The sequence below is a fragment of the Corapipo altera genome, unplaced genomic scaffold (assembly GCF_003945725.1).
Source record: "Corapipo altera isolate COAL_440 unplaced genomic scaffold, ASM394572v1 77b, whole genome shotgun sequence".
NCBI classification, from domain to species: Eukaryota; Metazoa; Chordata; class Aves; order Passeriformes; family Pipridae; genus Corapipo; species Corapipo altera.
Genome location: NW_020884933.1, coordinates 2,808,960 through 2,822,225, shown reverse-complemented (window position 1 = coordinate 2,822,225; position 13,266 = coordinate 2,808,960). Strand labels below are relative to the sequence as shown.

Here is a 13,266-nt window from a genome sequence, read left to right as displayed (position 1 = left end):
TGAACATTGTGAATCTTGGTGCATTTTGAATATTCTGAACACCTGAATCTTTGTGCATTTTGGTATATTCTGAACACCTGAACCCTGTGAATCTTTGTGTATTTTGTATATTCTGAACACCTGAATCCTTGTGCATTTTGTACCTTCTGAACACTCCCAATCCTTGCGCGTTTGGCCCACTCTGAATTTCTTGCTGAGTCTCTTGGCCAGACCACCATTCCCATCCCTCGCAAAAGGCAAATACCAACTCTGCCCTTCTCCTTTAGGGCCCCCAACCCCTCCATTCCCACCCACCCTCCACTCCCCCAGCACAGCTACCTCTGAACTCCATGCTGGCCGCGTCCTCCAGCAGCTCCTCCTTCATGTTGCCCAGAGTCTCCACGATCATGTCCTTCATCTCCTCCTGCTTGCGGTTGGCGATGCCCATCAGGGACTCGTAGAGCTCGTTCTCCTTCCTCCTGGTGTACTCCAGCCTCTTGGGGGTGATCTGCAGGTCCCTCTGCATGTCGAAGGCCTGGTTGATGAAGATGTTGAGGCAGCGACAGTGCAGCTCGTTCAGGCTCGTGGCCGCCTCCACCAAGTGCTTCTGCAGCACCTGCCTGGAGAAGGTGCTCAGCAGCCTCAGCTTCTCCAGCTGCTCCACCAACATGCTCTGGGCACCCGTGTCCCCGCAGCTGCAGTGGTTGGAGCTCAGGTACTGCAGGTCCAGCAGCTGGCAGTGCAGGGAGGACTTGTCGCCGTCTGGTTTTTTGGGGGAGATCAGCTCCCCGCCAGCCTCGGGCACGCGGAAGAAGAAAATGGGCAGGGAGAATTTCTCCTTGATGGTTCTCAGCTCGCTCTGGTCCGAGGGGGACAGCTGGGCCTCGCTGATGGCGAAGGTCACCACGGGCAGCACCTGGTTCACAAACTCCCCCAGGGTGTCCTCGGCCGGCTGGAAGCCCCGGCACGGAGCCACCACCACGTCCACCTCCTGAGGGCAAACACAGACACGCCTGGGCAGGTCCTCACGTGCCAAAATGCAGCAGAACCAAAACCAGAACTAAAACCAGAACCACTCAAACCCCTCGGAGAAGTTCTGGGGTCTCCCACGGGGCATCACCTGCAAGGCTGATCCCACAGGGATGCACCCACACAGGGGTCTGTGTCCACTGACTCCAAATTTCTTGTTCTGTGCCAAGAACCTTGGAGTTTTAGCCCAGTTTACAAGAAAACTTCCAAAAAGCGTCCCAGGTAAGTGCTGTCACTGAGCAGCTGGAGCAGGGATGCACCCACACATGGAGCAGTGCCCACTGACTCCAAATTCCTTATTCTGTACCAAGAACCTTCGAGTTTTAGCCTAGCTGAGAATAAAACTTCCAACAAGTGTCCCAGTATCACAGAATAACTGGAATTCTTCAGCTTATACCTGTCCCATTTTGCATCAGCCTCTCCTGCTGATGTTTCCCAGACATCCATGCTGCCAGATTCCCAGGAGCAGGAAGCACTACAGGAGCCACTACTGCCAAAAAAAAAGGCAGCACAGCAACCTGAGTTCCCAGCCAGGAGAACAGATGGCTGTGACAGGCTCGGTTGTGACTTTCTTTAAATCCAACCAAAAGCTAAAAGAAGGATTTTGTTTGGTTATTTTCTTATTGCACAGTTGCACTGCTGGGACAGCACTTCTTACCAACCCTGCTGGGAAGGGTCAGTTTGAAACCTCCTTCCTTCCCTTCCAAGGAAGATGAGAGTCCCCTTTGGATGTGCAAGATCAGTGTTAGAATTCCACACATCGCTGCTAAAACAAGGAAAGAAAGGCTTTGAACTGAAGAGACAATTTAAAGTACCATCTTTGGCTCATAACAGAGGGTGATAATTAACAATCCTTCAATCATTTCTCTTGACCACATCTCCTGACCACCCTCAGAGCTCTCAGGAAGCCACTCCTGCCCCCAAACCTGGCTGAGGAGAAGGGGATGTGCAGGGCTGCAACATCCCCCAGGAGCTGACTCACAGCAGGCACTGTAAACAAAGGAGGAAGCCAGAGCTGTCTCCAGGAGACGGGGGAGAAAACCAACACCCACCCCCACCAACACCCCAGCAACTGGTCCTGCTGCTGCCACAGAACCTTTTCCAAAGAGGAAACATTCCTTGCCCACCCTTTGGGTGGTTTCCCCTGCCCTCAGTGTCCTTGAGATGTTGAAGCACCACCTCTGAAGCTCCATCCTGCTGAGCGTTAATATGGGGAAAACCTCTGACTCACGGGGGGGATTCCCAAAATTTTGCAGCTGGTTCTCCCCAGGTCAGGCTGCTGCAAACACTCCTCCACAGAGCTGGGAGCATCCAGCTGCTCTCAAGGAACTCCAGCCCTGTTTTCCTGCACTAAAAGGCCCTTTATAAAACACCCAAGCTTCCCACTTGGCCACCTGGACGTCAGAAAAGGCAAATATTGGAGTTAAAGCCCTGCCACTTCCCAGGGGCTGCAGACACCAACCCAGGGAATAAAAATGAAAACCAAGGATCAAGGAGATCTTGACCTACAAGTGGAGTCTCTGCTGAATGTGCCACTTCACTAAACCAACAGATAATTCCTCATTTCCAAGGCACTCCAAAGCATTTCTTTGCTCCATCCCAAGAGGGCCTTGTCCTATTTTTTCCCAGGCTGGGGGCAGTTTAATCACTGTTTGCTCACTTAACTGAGGGGCTGAAAACCAACCCAATTTAGTCCCTTTTTTACCCCAAACTCCTCCTGTGACTGAAGGCCAGTCTTTTCCTGCACCAATTGGATACTTTGCCTTCCAAGAACAGCCTGTGACTCACTGAAGTCTGACAGTCACTGCATTTATTACACATGGGAGCTCATTTCATGCCTCCCTATTAATCTGAGGAACATTTATACCCCCAGATCTTACTTAGAATCTTTTGTTTGTTTGTTTGTTTGTTTTACACACACTTCCCCCACCCAATTCTTCTGAAATCTTGCCAGTTTATTCTGTTTCCATGGGGATCTGAGGCACCAGCAACAGAGAGAATCCCCTGGAAAGAGAAGTGACTACACCAAACTCTGCTGTCCTGGACAGAACTTGGATTTTAACCCCAGTTTGGGGGGGGAAATTCCATTTTAATTTTGCTGGAAGGGCCCAAAAAAAAACCCTCTGAGGTGCCCAAAGCCACCAGCCTGAGGAGCAACTCTCTTCCCTGACCATGAAAACCAGAAATCACTGAGCCAGCAAAACGAGAGACAGAGAACAGGTTTCATGTGGCTGGAAGAATAATTTCACACTCCTGGCATTTTTAGCATCTCCTACTCCCAGTTATTCCAGTAAAAAGGGGGAGATGGAGACAACTTCAGGTGTTGGATGCTGGTTTGTGGCAGGACACCCTAAAGCACATCCCAAAATAACCTGGAATGAAGAACATCTCAGCCAACAGGATGCTTTTATGTATTTACACTACAAAACCGCATTTATTCCTTTAAAAATACTCCTTTATATTCCTATGAGCTTAAATGTGTTTGGATATATAGATTAAAAACACTCTCAGGAAGGAGATCAGAGCACATTCCTCCAAGTTCTAAGGTGGATGGCCATAAATTATCCCCCAGCAGGTACTTAAGCACATCCTTTGCCACTAATTCCTGTGCCCTGACTCACTCCTGCAGCACCTGAGGCAACAAAATAAACCCAAATTAACCCAATTCTTCTCCTCCATTCGTTTTCCAGCTCTGTCAGAGCAGATGAACAGTTTTCTTTCCCTGCAAACCCTGCAGCTCCGAGATTCCAAGTCCCACAAAACAAAGAGAACAGCAGGAAAAGGGAACTTTTAAGCCCATCCAGAGGAAAACCAACCCTTCAGGGGAGCCCATTTCAGCTCCCAGGCACAACTGATAAGATTTAGATTTAGGGAAAGAGCCAACTGTTTGCTCCCACTGTAAATCTAATAATCTGTCTAGCTAAATGGATTATTCCCCATGACCCACATGAATTCCTGTGCACAGAGATCCCCAAGGAACAGAGCAGCTTTGCCAACCAAGTTTTTTTCCAGCCCTGATATCTGATGTTTAAAAATAACTTTTAAAGTTCACCTACCCAGGAGCACAAGGTTCTCACAGCAGCCATTCCATGTAAATGAAATTTTTTGGCTCCTTCCTCACCCCTTCTTCTGTGAGACAGGTTTGGATTAAGGCACAGAAAAATCAAGGATGGTGCCATCCTGGATATGAGGCTGTAGAAAAAAATCCCTCAGGGTGCTCCAGTGGCAGTTTGATATTAAAACCAGGAATATTCTACACTTCTTTATTTGATTTGCCTCCAAATAAAAAAAAAAAAGTTTCATTTCTTTGGATATTGTTAACTTCCAAATAATTTAGTCTTTCTGGACTGGTTAATGTTCAAATAATAACAAAGTGTTTGAATATGTAAAACTGGAGGTTCTGAAATACAAAAAAAAACATTAAAATATAGGGATTTTAGGGAACAAATGGGGTAAAATTCAGATTTATTTCCCTCTCCCTCTGTCCAAAAATGGGCTGAGCTCCTCCAAGTTATTTGGGCAAACCTAAATCCTTCAAGATCAGTACTGAATATCATGTTAACACCCTGGATGTGACTGTAATTAGAGTTTTGTTCCACAAGTGAAGAAAAAGCAGAAGTTCCTTCAGAGCTGTTCTGCAGACACGAAATTTTGGAGAGTGTCCAGAAACCTCCCCCACTATGGCTCTGGATACAAATTCCACTGGTTCCAGCAGCCCTGGCCACGACAGGCAGGTATTTACTCAAACTTCATGGCTTGGTCTGTGCTGAGCAGAGCTGGAGAACTCCCATGAGTTAGAAAAGTGGGATAAAACAGGTCTGAGTAGGAGGCCAAACTCTGGGATTTACCAGGAATTTACCAGGAAGATGTTCCCCAGCCCATCACCTGGACAATTAATCAGGATCTCCTATCAAGCCTTTAAAAATTTGCTTGTCCTTGAATTGCCATCAGGAATCCTTTGAATCCATCTGAGGCTGATTCACCCTCCCTCATCCTTCCACTGGAAGAGCTTTTTTATTCCACCAACCCTTTTCAATTTAATCTGAGTCGCTGTTTTCATCTAAATGTCCTAAATATAACTGAGGGCAGACAGAGGGATCTTTGTCCCTGCCAGGAGGAGCTGAGGGAGGGCTGCACCCTGCAGAGCTGGCCCGTGCAAAAACCTAAGCAGGGCAAAGAAAGGGACAGTTGAGGACACTTTTCTGCCCAGCAAGGCAGGAGTTTGGAGGCAGAAGATCCAGAACAGGCATTTCTCCTTTGCAGCACCAGTTTTCCAGTACTCCAAGAGGCTCCAAGAGAGCTGGAGAGGGACTTTTCACAAGGGCAAGGGGGGATGGCCTAAAGCTGAGGGAGAGAAGGGTTAGATGGGATATTGGGAAGGAATTGTTCCCTGGGAGGGTGGGGAGGCCCTGGCACAGGTTGCCCAGAGAAGCTGTGGCTGCCCCTGGATCCCTGGAAGTGTCCAAGGCCAGGCTGGACAGGGCTTGGATCAACCTGGGCTGGTGGAAGGTGTCCCTGCCCACGGCAGGGGGTGGCACTGGATGAGCTTTAAGATCCCTTCCAACCCAAACCATTCCATGAGTTTAGGATTCTGCCAACCACAACGCTCCAGAATTATTTATACTGCAATAACAAAGGCTCAACACATCATATGAAATGCAACGAAGAGGTTGAGGAAGCTGTGAAACACAACCCTGATATTTGTAAGCACCAAACCACAACACTCCAGAACAGGAACAGATTTTAGGGACCAGCAAAAGCAAAGTCACAAAGCAAGACACAACCAGTGTTAGAACCAGCACTGGGATCAACTCCCACCTTCCTGCTCTTACCACCTGCAGCTTCCAGGGACAGCAGAGAGATACAAAAAGCCTCTCCTCTCCCAAAGGGAGCCAGGCTGGAATGAAGAAGCTTTGTGCTGACAATGAGCTCTTCAGGACAGAGATGAAGTCCATACCCTTCTATGTGACAGCTGCTGGCTGCCAGGGGACAGCAAAGCCAACTCTGAACGATCCTGGAACTCCAAGACACTTGGAATTCCAAGCTTGGCTCCTGAGAGGGATGGAAGCATGACAGAGGAACGATAATGCCAAGAGTCAAAGGCTGGACTCGGTCTCAGAGGTCTTTTCCAACCTGATTGATTCTGTGACTCAACACTGAAACAAAAGCACGTCAGCACAGACAGTGATGTCCAGTTACAGCCCTAACACCAGACTCCAGCTTCTCTTTAATTAAGGGAACCCCTCTGCCTGAGAGGTGGCAGCAATTCATAGAATCATAGAATCAGCTGGGTTGGAAGGGACCTCTGAGATCATCAAGTCCAACCCTGGATCCAACCCCGCTGTGGTTCCCAGCCCATGGCACTGATGCCACATCCAGTCCTATCCTAAAAACCTCCAGGGATGGAGAATCCACCCCCTCCCTGGGCAGCCCATTCCAATGGCTGAGCACCCTCTCTGGAAAGAAATTCTTTCTAATCTCCAACCTAAACCTCCCCTGGCACAGCTGAAGACCCAGCCCTCTTGTCTTGCTGATCATTGCCTGGGAAAAGAGACCAACTCCCCCCTGGCTCCCCCCTCCTGTCAGGGAGTTGGAGAGAGTGAGGAGGTCTCCCCTGAGCCTCCTCTTCTCCAGGCTGAACAGCCCCAGCTCCCTCAGCCTCTCCTCACAGCACTTGTGCTCCAGTCCCTTCCCCAGCCTCGTTGCTCTCCTCTGGACCTGCTCCAGCCCCTCAATGTCCTTCCTGAGCTGAGGGCCCAGAACTGGACACAGCACTCCAGGGGTGGCCTCACCAGTGCTGAGTCCAGGGGCAGAATCACTTCCTTGGCCCTGCTGGCCACACTGTTCCTGAGCCAGGCCAGGATCCATTGGCCTTCTTGGCCACCTGGGCACACTGCTGGCTCGTGTTCAGCTTCTTGTCAATCCAAACTCCCAGGCCCCTCTCTGCCTGGCTGTTTGCTTCATCAGGGACTGTAAATCCCCCGGGGATGGGGCAGGGACACCGAGGGACACCGAGGGACACCGAGGGACACCCTTACCTTGAGCAGCGAGTAGGGCAGCATGACCTCCAGCTCGGCGATGCGGTGGGCAGGGTCCTCGGGGTCCCCCTGGATCTCCAGGTCCTCCTCAGGGATGGTGTCCCAGTGCCCCCTGTGTGCTGCCAGCACGTGCACCAGCTCGTACTGCTGGGGCAGGGCCAGGCTCACCCGGGTCTGGCTCCCGTGCGTGAAGCGGATCCGCCGCCTCTTGCAGTTCTCCTCGTTGCTGATCTTGGTGGTGGGCAGCAGCTTCTCCCCCAGCAGGATGTTGAGCAGCTGGCACTTGGCACTGCAGTTCTGGCCCAGGATGAGCAGGCAGGGGTGCCAGCTCACCGAGCGCTGGAGATGCTCCTCCTCGTGCCGGGGGAAGGAGATGAAGTTCTGCCCTGGAACCGAGGACAGGCTGAGTTAGAGAGGTGAGGCTTGTCCCTCCAACCCCCTTCTGAGCCAGCTGAAGGCAAAAGCTCAGGCATTGCTGCCCCACAGAGCACCAGGAATCCGCCCCTGCGCCCTGGAATCCGTGGCAGTGACTCAGCATTCCTGCTGCACCGCCAGCAGGTTCATTCCCACAAAGCCACAGGAGCAGTTTGTCACTGTTCTCCCCAGCACGTGGCACAGGGTGGGATTTTGGGGTGTCCTGGACGATCCCTGTGGGTCCCTTCCAGCTCAGGATATTCCATGATTCTATTCCACTGGAAAGAGCCCACACAGAGCTCTTCAGCAGGTTAGTGGGAGACTCGTGGAAGGCCCAAAAAGTGAAGACAAAACAGTTGTCAAGGTCAAAACAAAGGTTTAACCCCATCTGGGGCTGGAATAGTGTTTCCCCTTGATCAGGAGCTCCAGGAGACCCAGTGGGTCACTAAGGCCAGCTCTTCCCATATTTTTATGGCTTGGCTTTACAGAACATTCCTGTCCCATATCAGAAATAAATTCAGTCAGCTCTGAATCAGTGACAGTTCCACCCACACTTCAAAACATCAGATCCTTCACATCTACCAAATCCCAAGAGTGCCACTGTACAAGCCTGTTGACCAAAATCTAGGAATATTGACATTAAAGCAGCAAACCCTCTGTCCTGGCCTCGGGGAAAGGCATTCCTGCAAAACTGCCTCTGTACATCAAGCAGACAAGACCAAGGTTGCTGAGGCACAGCAGGAGAAGGAACAGCCTCTGCCAGCAATTCCCTACAACCAACAGTCACAGCACCTCCAGAAAGTGCCCCACTCCCAGCAGCCTGGGCAGGGAAGACACTCTGCCAAGAGCCAGAAGGTTCTGGAGCAGCCCAAGACACAACAACAGCTTCACTGCCTGGAGGCACCAAGAGCAAACACCTTCCCTGACCTGTCCAGCTGAACCAAACAGGCCCAGTTGGACAGATTGTCATTTTAAGCTGCAAAAGGAAGTTACTCAACATCTGTATCTCCTCCAGAGCAGGACTCCCTGTAATCACCCTCCTTACTCATCTGCCAGCACCAACTGCAGCATCATGGCCTAAGAATTCCAAGCTCAGAGGGATGGAACAACTCCCTGCACTAATTCAGGCTCAGGACTGGGTTCAGCTTCTCTGGTCTTTTACAAGTCCCAAACAGAGCTTTGCCCACACTCAGCCTGAGCAGCTCTGTGTTCCCTGATGCACAGCAATGGAATAGCTCTGGGAGAACAAAAAACAGGGATACAAACAAATCCCTCATGTGCTGCACTTCAGGAACACAAGACAGCTGGTGCTGCACCACAGCCAGGGCTGGGTCACGGTCCAGACCCAGAGGCACCAAGAATGGAATGGCAAATGGAGGCACCAGGCCCCCAAACCTGCCAGAGTTTCAATTTGACACCAATTTCAAACCACCACAACTGCCCTGAGAGGGGACAAACTGGCAAGAGCAGCAGTTTAAAGAGAGAATTAACTACAACACAGCAACTGGGGTTTGACAGGGAAGGTCCTGTTTCACCAGGGCTATTAAAATTCTTCTAATGAGTCATGTTCTGGCAGCCAAAATCGTTTCAGCATCTCCAAGCCCCAGGAAAACAAGATACTCCCATGTACCAAGATACTCCTCAACACTACAAACCAAATTAAAGAGAGCATACAGCACATTCTGCTCCTCACTGACAGCACTCCATCCCTCTGGTTTAATTAAAATCAGGCCAGTTTGGAGCAGCACCACATGTAGTTCTTTGTGTCTTAGACCAGTTTAAGGCTTCTTTAACATCCTGAATAAAATTTACTTTTTCTTCAAACCTTCCATCTGAAAATAGACTGTTGGAGAGGTTTTTCCCACCCCAACACTAAGGTGGCTCAGCAAACCCCTCTCCTGCAATTCTGCCCTGCAAACCCCTGATTGCTGACCCCCAAAAGCCAAGTTTGGGAAAGGTTAAGAGAGAAATCACTCCCTGAAGTGGGACTGGCTCTTTCTAACTGTTCCTTAAACAAGCCTTTCAAGATCCACAGCCTGACAGAGCAGCCACATCAAGTGACCAAAGGGCCAAAGCTGGCCAGGAGCTCACACAAGATAAGGATCTGCAAAAACCCACAAATAGCACATTTCAGCCTTCATCTACAAGATAAAGAATTTCTTTGATCTGGGAACATTTCCTGAACCTTCTGCTGGGATCCAGACTCGCCCTTCAGCTACCAAGCACGAAAAAAAGGCAATTCAGGGAGGGTTGCACAGGCACAGCCTTCTCTGCAGAGGCTTTTGAAGAGCAGAGAGGAGGCAGAGCTGCCTCTCCCCACCCCAGGCAGGCTCTGGCTTTGTGGGCACTTAATGAGAGAAAATGATTGAAATACAGCAGCTTAACCGAAATTATTGAGGCCCAGCATGGATTTATAAATAGAATTGCAGACTGGTTTGGCTGGGAAGGGATCCTAAAGATTATATTCCACCCCCCTGCCCTGGGCAGGGACACCTTTCACTAGCTCAGGTTGCTCCAACCTGGCCTTGGATGCTTCCAGGGATCCAGGGGCAGCCACAGCTTCTCTGGGCAACCTGTGCCAGGGCCTCCCCACCCTCCCAGGGAACAATTCCTTCCCAATATCCCATCTAACCCTTCCCTCCTTCAGTTTTAGGCCATTCCCCCTTGCCCTTGTGAAAAGTCCCTCTCCAGCTCTCTTGGAGCACTGGAAAACTGCTGTAAGTTCTCCCTGGAGCCTCCTCTTCCTTTTTCACACCCACAGCCTGTGATCAGCATTTATTCAACAAGTTCCTCCCAGGAGCAGCACCAGTAACAAAGCCTCAAATTTCCCATTATGTCACCCTGAGATATCCCAAGCACGTGAAGCACAGACCTGGCACCAAACCCTGGATTTAGTTGTGTCCCAGTTCACCCAGTGCACCATCAAGGCACCCAGGTCATGGCAGTGGCTTTAACCCTGTGTTTGTCCATCACTGGCCATTTTACAGCTACCTCAGGGTCCCAAACCTGAAGCAAATTGCACAGTGGCAGGACTGGTTGGGGTTGGAGATCACCCAGTCCAACCCCCTGCCCAGGCAGGTGGCACAGGAGCTCATCCAGGGGGGTTTGGAATGTCAGAGAGAGAGAGAGGGAGACTCCACACCCTCCCTGGGCAGCTGTTCCAGGGCTCTGCCACCGCCAGGCAAAGAAGTTCTGCCTCATGTTAAGGTGGAATTGTCATGTTTTAGTTTATGGCTGTTGCTCCTCACGCTGCCACTGGGCACCACTGAGCAGATCTAGCACCATCCTGACACCCCTTGGAGGTATTGGTGTGGATCCTGCACTGCAGAGAGGATTACTGCCTAAATTCCTGAAGACACAGGGTACAAACACTCCTGAAGAACTCAGCAGCTGGTGCCACAGATCCCAACACGAACTCAGGTTGTGTTTCCCACCACAAAGGAGGTTCAGAACCTGCTGCCTGGAGAGCTGCAGTGATATCCCTGCGTGTCCACGAGCAGCTCCTGTTCTGGACAGGGCTCTTGCCAAGGACTGGAGCTGGGGGTACATCCTGGACCCATGGACTGTAATCACTGGGAGACATGTGATGAACACTTCAAACCCAGGGCTCGGGGGAGTCCTGGGGCGCGTGGATCCCGTGAGCCGCGGCATGAAAGGAGGCCTGTCCAAGAACAAGGACGTCTCTCACCAAGGCTCAGCTCAAAACTCAGCCAAACGCTTGGCAGGAGAGGCTGAGCTTGGATTTATGGAATCTATAGAAGCCCCAAGCGTTGACTCATCCCTTTTCCAGGGATCCTGTGCCAGCATCACTTGTCTTTTCTGTTCCAGTGCTACGTGAGGACAACCTAAACATGGCCAGAGCCTCTTACTGCAAATGCTGAGGGTTTGCAGAGAAACCCTCCCATTGCTGTGCTGCTGCTCAGGACCTGCAGGAGGTTTTGGTCACCACAAGACTTATGATTAGCACAGTTCTACCAACTGAGGTGTCCAGGGCCAGGTTGGACAGGGCTTGGAGCAACCTGGACCAGTGGAAGGTGTCCCTGCCCGTGGCAGGAGGTGGAATGGGATGAGCTTTAGGGTCCCTTCTAACCCAAACCATTTCGGGATTCCACGTGATCTCATCCCTATAAAACCCCCTTATTTATGGAGGCAGCAGAGCCCAGGGCTCTCCCCCAGCACACACCACTGGTGTAACACTCCAGCTGCTGCCCAAACCTCTGGGGATGCTCTAGATTTGGGGGTAGCTCAACTTGCAGAAATTCCTAAAATAAAAGAAATACCAAACCCCTCAGGTTCCTACATCAAAGAGCTCCAATTACTGCAAGCACAGAACAAAGAAAACAACCCCAATTAGCAGAAAGCAGAGCTGAGGGACTTTTTCCTTGGTATCCTTACATATTTTAGTAAAACCTGCTGCCGAGCCCCTAAACCAGAGTTTGTTTTTCCAGCAAACACGCCAGTTATCAGCACCAAGAACCAAAAGCTGCCAGACCTGAAGCTGCAGGATTGTCCCAGCACTTGAACAAATCACTCTGAGATGCCAATTCATGCCAAGGCAGCCCCAGAGAACAGACAGGATTTTGTTGACTCCCTCAGAAAGGCAGACAGAGCAAACCGGACTTGCCTTTCCCTCATAAACAGTAGCTGGAAGGCAAATTATTCTTTCCCTTGGATTGAGTTCACTTCTCTTACTGTGAGGTGTAAGTCCTGCTACTGCCACCACAGTCTGGTCAGTGACAGTCATTTATTGATGGGTTTTGCAGAGGGGAGGGATGGAAGAGGATTTCTTTCTCCCAGAAGTCCAGCCCAGGCTGACCCAGCTCAGCAGATACTCAGCCCTGGCTGTGGGCAGAGTAACCCAGGCTGGGCTTCAGCTCTTGATCCAGAGGCCACTTCCCTTTCCAGGCTGTTCCACGAGTTTTTCAGGTGCCTCAAAAGCAAACCCTTCACTTTGTTTTGTTTCCAGGACATCTGCATTTACTTTTCACAGTTTATTTTCCACTCCAGCCCTGGGCAGTGTGTCCTGTCCACTCCACTCCACTCCCCAGGTCCTTTGTGTTTCACAAAAAGTCTGCAGAACAGTTTGGTCAGAATTCCTCTCAGTTTGATACCACCTGAAGGGCAAAAAGGGGTTCTGAATTCAGCGAGAACCGGGCTCTTTAAACCCTCTGACACTCAAAAAACTCTCCATGTTACACAGGGGAAAAAAACTTTCATTACCAGCCACTACAATTCAGAGAACACCAGAAATGTCCAACACCATTACACTGTACAGAAACAAGGAGCTCTTGTTATAATAAAGAAAATTAATACTATTGTTAATATAATAAAGATTCTCCAACAACCACCTTGGGTTATTCAGGCACCAAGTTAATAAGCAATGGCCAAAGCTCTGGGTTTTGGGCAAAGGCTTGTGACTTCCCAGAGCTTAAAAAAAACTAATAATCATTAATTCACAGTTATTTTGCAGTTGTGTCCATTATTTTACCAGGTCCTGCTCCTCATCCTCTTCCCACCACAACCTCCCACCCTCTAACCCAGAGCAGGTTTATTCACTTGATCCTTGTCCCCAGTTTGAAAATAAAACTTAAATCCATAGTTTGCAGAGCAGTAAGAGCCAGACAACCTCTGCAGCCTGAAAGCCCGAGCCAGGAGCCAAAAAGTCCGAGCCAGGAGCCCAAAAGCCCGAGCCAGGGGCCCAAAAGCCCGAGCCAGGGGCCCAAAAGCCCGAGTCAGGGGCCCAAAAGCCCGAGCCAGGGGCCCAAAAGCCCGAGCCAGGAGCCCAAAAGTCCGAGCCAGGAGCCCA

General features: G+C 50.4%; 1 protein-coding gene across 1 annotated transcript in view; it reads right to left on the bottom strand.

Moving 5' to 3' along the window:
- DSTYK (dual serine/threonine and tyrosine protein kinase) overlaps positions 1-8,534 on the bottom strand; it is a 20,164-nt gene extending 11,630 nt beyond the window's left edge. Inside the window, exons 1-4 of the mRNA XM_027659640.1 lie at positions 8,506-8,534; positions 8,388-8,395; positions 7,047-7,432; positions 319-970 (exon numbers count right to left, since the gene is read on the bottom strand). Coding sequence (XP_027515441.1) covers positions 319-970; positions 7,047-7,432; positions 8,388-8,395; positions 8,506-8,534 — 1,075 coding nt within the window. The remainder of the gene's footprint in view (positions 1-318; positions 971-7,046; positions 7,433-8,387; positions 8,396-8,505) is intronic.
- Between the last annotated feature and the right edge of the window lie 4,732 nt (positions 8,535-13,266).